This window comes from Anastrepha obliqua, chromosome 2 (genome assembly GCF_027943255.1).
Source record: "Anastrepha obliqua isolate idAnaObli1 chromosome 2, idAnaObli1_1.0, whole genome shotgun sequence".
In the NCBI taxonomy this organism is placed as follows: Eukaryota; Metazoa; Arthropoda; class Insecta; order Diptera; family Tephritidae; genus Anastrepha; species Anastrepha obliqua.
In genome coordinates this window covers 94,348,996-94,355,061 of record NC_072893.1, presented here as the reverse complement: position 1 = coordinate 94,355,061, position 6,066 = coordinate 94,348,996, and the positions used below count along the sequence as shown (strand labels likewise).

At 39.3% G+C, this 6,066-nt stretch overlaps 1 protein-coding gene across 1 annotated transcript; it reads left to right on the top strand.

The window, feature by feature from the left end:
* Positions 1–895: 895 nt before the first annotated feature.
* On the top strand, positions 896–2,709 carry LOC129238277 (GATA zinc finger domain-containing protein 14). Its single transcript, XM_054873316.1, has 2 exons — positions 896–992; positions 1,622–2,709. The coding sequence occupies exons 1-2, from the start codon at positions 896–898 to the stop codon at positions 2,707–2,709; spliced, it is 1,185 nt and encodes a 394-aa protein (XP_054729291.1).
* Positions 2,710–6,066: the final 3,357 nt, after the last annotated feature.

Below are 6,066 nucleotides of genomic sequence, written 5' to 3'. Positions count from 1 at the left end.
CTTAATATTGGGACGAAGAATGGCATTTGGCGGGATTCTCGGAAGAGAAAAATTTTAATCTCGACTACGCGATTGGCTGCTGAAAATATTGGCAATACAAACATAGCAATTTCGGAGGAGGTACCTTTACGGCCTGGTGCACTACAAGCTTTTGCAGAAGGTATCCGATATGTGTTTTTAAATGAATAGCCAAATATATGTAGAGCTCTTAGATGGAATTATAGGAGGCGGAGAGTGGAGATGACGTTTTTGAAGATTATTTCCTATTTTGACATGAATATGCCGGTATTCATGCATGGAAATTTACAAAAGAGCTATTCGGGGACAGTACTTAGTCAGTGGACTGGCCGATTTAGAAAAATGCAGGCAGTACTGTTGCAAAATGTTTAAAAAATGGACGTCAGTTTCAGATTAGATGCAGTTATAGGTGCTAATTTTAATTACCAAGTATTGAAGAAAGAGGTCGTCTTTTAAGTAAACTAATTTTGAAAAGAATGTGCAAAACCACTTGGGCCACTTGATATGGAATCGCTCAACAACATATTGTCTGGGTGTACCATACTGTACTTTCTTCAAACGATTTTATAGTCAGCAAAAACGAATTCCTCGCGTCTGCTTTCTTCCTACATCATACTATCATTAGCAACTTAAACACATGCAACCACTAATGTACATATGTAATAGGCTTCGCATATCGCTTTCTACTTGCTTTAACCTCTCAACCTTTTGCACCCAAAGCAGCAATTCACACTCGACATCTGCTTACCGTAGATTTAATTTACATACTCTCTGCTATCTTTCTCTCTTCCATCCTCACTTGTAGCATCGTTTATTATCAGACGAGATCATTGACCATTTCACCAAAACGATTAATGATTCCTCAAACTTGTTAGCAATGCTGCTGGACTTGATTGACCTTACCGATCGTGAAAGACGAAAGCCAGTGGATACGACCACGTGTGGCGCGTTAAGCAAACTACAAGCGAAGAAATGTTTGTAGACAAAATAAGGGGCAGAAGCGCAAATAATCAGTTTTTCTGGGTCATTTCGGTTTTTGCTGTCTATTATAATTTTTAACAACTTACTGTTCAACGACCTAAAGGAATTTTTAGCAACAAAAAATGTTTGAATCATTTTTTGTTCAAGGAATTCTATTTAAATAGTTCTTCTCTTCTATGCTCATAATTTATGAATTCTTAAAAAGAAAGCCGATAGAATCTCAATTTGGCAGCTAATTTAAGCGAAACCCATTATTATGCACAAACACATTCATAATAAAAATTTAGATACATATGTAGATGTGTTTGCATGTAAATAAATTATTGAAAAACTTCTGCACGTGTTCTCATTTTCTGCTGGTTATTTAAATAACTTTTGGTGTGAATTTGGGTCAAACGAAATTTATAAAAGAGGTTTTGTGCTTCCATACCCGTTTAGTCATTTCGTAACATCGAAGCTCATAATACCAATCATTTTTCAGCCAGCCAGAAGTATGTATAACGGGTATTTCATTTTATGCCTGATGCTGAGCATCGGGTATTCATTGCCACAAGTGAGGGGTAACTTCAGTTTTTATACTGTTATGTAAAAATCATATCAAGCTAAAAAATCTTATTTTCAGGTGAAAAGGGTGTCATCGTTGTCGCGCGTTCTGCAGGCACTTCAGCGCACAAGCCCACTGCTGCACCTCTGCTAACGTCCACACCACTTCCACCCCTCGCTGCAGTGAAACCAACAGTTGCGCCCACCAAGGCGCCCGCGATTATCGTTAACAAACCACCGAAGCTATCTTCAGAGCACCTGCAAGTCAATGCTTCAAAGGTACAGGTCAGCGCGCCAATTAAACTTCCAACTCCTCCCACAAATGCGTCAGCCATCCAAGCGGAGGGCTCGCCAAGGCAGGCCAACCCATTGCAAGTCACCGGTTTCATCACTAAAAATGGTAACATTTATGAAGTCACCGATATGAATGGCATTGGCATGATCGAGAGTCGTCAGAGTCCCGAGAGTGATAAGTCCTCGTATGTCTGCAATTATGGCAGCCTTGTCATCTACAGCGATGTACCCTGTAACGAGGTGTCCAATGTGCGTATTGGTGAAGTTCATCACCCGGTGGTGAATGTCGCTCACCGTGAGCAAAACCAAGAGGCACCTCAGCAGTCTTCGGTCGCAGTGCAACAAGAGAGCGCAGACAATAGCGCCAATAACGACGATGCAAACTCTAACGCGAATTCGAATACCGATCAAGATGATGTCGGAAATGCTGAAGACAGTCACCCAGCACCAGCGAAGAAACGCCGTCGTGTCAACAAGAATTCCAAAAATAAGCGTAAACACAACGACAATAACAACGTTGCTGACTCTAACTCCGATTCCAATGAAGTTGATGATTTCAACAGCTTTGATGATATTATCCCAGAACCAGTAAAAAAACGTCGACGAGTGAACAAAAATTCAAATACGAGTAATAAGCGTAGACGCACCGGCTACAACAATCAGTCAAACTCACTGCGCCAAGGGACTGGCAATCGACGTCGGCAACAGGCACAACAACAGCAGAAGCGTCGTCGTCCGCAGTATAATCGCAGTAAGAGCCAGCAACAACGTAGACGTTTGCAACATCGCAACCAAAATGGCATTCGCAATGGCCAACGCGGTCAAAGCTACAACAGAAGGCGTTACAGCGACTATTATGACTATGAGTACTAGCGATTGAGACTGTGTGAAAAGAGAAAAAGCATGATTAAATTTTTTTAATGAAATTTAAATTAACGAATAAAATGTATACAAAAATTGAATGAAGAGTTTGCGAATAGGGAACAAATTATGTGGACATAAATTAGAAGTTCGCCAGTGGCAAATTTATTTTATTACTGCATTGTGACCTGCTTTTCTTGGGGATATTCATACTCATAAGTTGAACATTTTTTTGTATTTTATTGCGCTGTGATCCCAACTTAATATTAATTTGAATTCGCTATGAAAAATATATGTCACTAACCGAAGTCAGCAGAGTTAACAATAAAAAGGCAAGTATGGATAGGAGACCGAGATTTATAAAATGCTAAACAGACGAATTTTAATATATCGATGCAAACAATTCCTACTATGTCAGGCTGCTGCATTATTAAAATCCGAATGAAGTTTGATCGAATCAGAAATACTCTTGACGGTGTGAAATAGTCTTAAATCATCCACTTACAACAGAAATTAGAATACTTGAAACAAAGTTGTATGTCATTAATAAAAATTACAACACAATAGATCCAAGAAAGTTACCTTGTAAACACCAGATGACACAGCAAAAGAGCGTGAGCAAATACAACAACACAACGGTGTTTCGCCAAGTATGACTTCAACCAATACAAAATAAATGGATGAAAGAAAAGATCAGCTAGTTTGGTCACTAAGAGTGAGTGATTTACTTTGTATGGTGATTTACTGTTACATATCGACTTGAGCTCGTTTAATTAAGGCAGAAACCAAAATTCAGAAAAAGCCGCTAGATTGGTTACAATTGACCTCCCAGGCATAAAATCTTGTTAAATACTAAGAGTTAAACGCTTAAATGCAAAAAATATTTTTTCTTTAACTATATTCTAAACAACTTTGAAACTGTAAAATGTTTAGAAATTGGACGATAGTAGTTTTTAGCAAATTGAAACTTAAAAAAAACCCTTAAATTCATTGTACGCCAGGGGATTTTTTAACAATTCAAGTGAATTAGCGGCATACAACTCATACAATTATAAAAATATTGAAGCACTCAGTATCACCAATCCCTCCAAATAAAGAGTTCAAGTCCAGGATCAAAATCACACTGTACTGTTCAGAGTGAATATCAAAATTAATGCCTCTGAACAGTGTTTGTATTAACTACTTCGTAGCTTTTTATTTTATTTTTTTTTATTTTTTTTTCTAAGGAGGTTGAAATCAAAATGTCAGAAACATCTCAAAGGTGCCGTCACACCAATGGTATGTAGGGCACGCTCCCACTAATACTCGGCTATTTCTACCCTGGTATAACTTCTGGGTAGAGCCGCGTTTACGTCCGAAGACACAACAGGTACCCGCGTCCAGGTTCCTCTCCTGTAGGCGTATGAAGGTGGTCCAAAGTAAAGGAGGCATCGGAAAGCTTGCAGTAGTGTTATCTTAATTCACTACCGTCTTGTCTTCTGTATGATACTATATTGAGTGTTTTACTCAAACGTCTGTGCTTGTTGTCGGTTCGTCAGAGACTGTCCGCCTTCTCTGTTGCTGAAACGCTTTGCGTTCCCAATCAATGTGGCGAAGTCGCATCATAATCTTACCTGCAAACGTTTGCGTTGCCTCCCACTTACCGCTGGTTGCGCACATATCTCGTATGAGGGTGCTGGAGGACGGTTGATGACCCAGGGCTTGCTCCAGTATAGCTCGTTCCTCTCTAAAACATGACGTGTTCTGCGTTTTCGTCTGTATTCGGGCAGTTCGGACAGAAAGGGCTGTCTGCCAGCTTAAAACGGTGCAGGTATTCCTGAAAACAGCCATGTCCGCTGAGCAACGGTGAAAGGTGATAGTCGGTGTCTCCATGTTTTCTCATTAACCACTCATCAACACGTGGTATGAGTTTGTAGGTCCAACGTCCGCTTTGTGAATCATATCTTCGTAACTTTAATATCCACGAAAACCCTACTGCTCCGAACTTGAACATACGAGTAGTAGAGCTGGTAGGGCTAAACCGCGATTATATTCAAGCATCCTTACAAGCTACACTACATAATTTGGCGATTATATTTCCAATGTAGCACCGTAAAAACACTCAAGAAATGCATCCAACAAAACAAGAACGAACAGTGCCCAAATAGCAACTAGTGAGTAGTAGCAGAGCAACAGAAGCGAGAGCAGTAGAGGTGCCTGGACAACTCATGAGTGATCTCGCACGTAGCGCTCCGGACGGCTCTAAGTTCTTTGCTCCTGCTCCAACTTTAGAGAACACTAAAAATTTGTTTTGACTAATGCTCTGAGCAGTAACGAAACGATCGCGTGTTTTGCTGTAGCAGCTCTTCTACTCATCTGTTCAAGTTCAGAGCAGCAATGAGAGCAAAAAATGGAAATTAGGAAATATCTGACCATTTTCAATCCCTGCTTCCGAATTCAAATTGTTGCTATTACTGCGTGGTTATCAAACCATATCTACATATACATAAATACTTACGTCCGGAGTACGAAAGTTGTGTAAAAGTTGTTCTATCTCATTTTCACAGAAATATCTGAACACAAACCCCTCGCTTGGTAGTCACGCACAAATCCACTCGGCTACGGCAGTCGACACATTTTCTAAATACCAACTTCAGTTTAGCTTGGATATGTCAGTACACCTACACATATAAAATATTTTTGAAGCAAAACAAAGATACTAAATTTTATCTTTTACACCAGATTTTTAATCGTAGCATTTTTTTTTTTTTTGATTGTCAATTCTACAGCCTCTAGTGTCATATGCTTACGGAATTCAAAATCGAAGAAAAACTCTTTGTAAATAATTCTGATGCCCGATTTATGTTAAAATATTTCTGAAGAGCGATCCTTTGGCACATGTGCCAGTCATTGTATAAACTTATAACCCAAATCAAGTGACAGTTTCCGTAAGAATGTGAAATATTCTCGTTTATGCCACCACGAGCCAAAGAAAAATTGAAAAAAATGGCCAAAAACTTGATTTCTTATCAAACTAAAGCAGTTGATCATTTAATCAGCCGTATCAGCAAAGATCAAAAAAGCATTAAATACAGTAAGTGAAGTGGAGCTCTATATTCTGTTTAAGAATCTTATATGGTAGCCTATACAGGCCGCGGCGTTAATCGGGATACCGGTGCAGTTAATTCTAATTAAAATTGTAGTGTGACACCCGGTTGTTACATGGGTTCGTGAACAGTTCGTTTAGTTTTGTCACTAAGAGATGGATTTTGGACGAATTTCAGAATATGCAGGGGCAATCCTGATTTCATTCGGATCTCGACAAAAAGATGAGTTGAATCCTTAAAAAGGCAACATAGTTGCACAAGATATGCTCTGTGGTTTCATCAT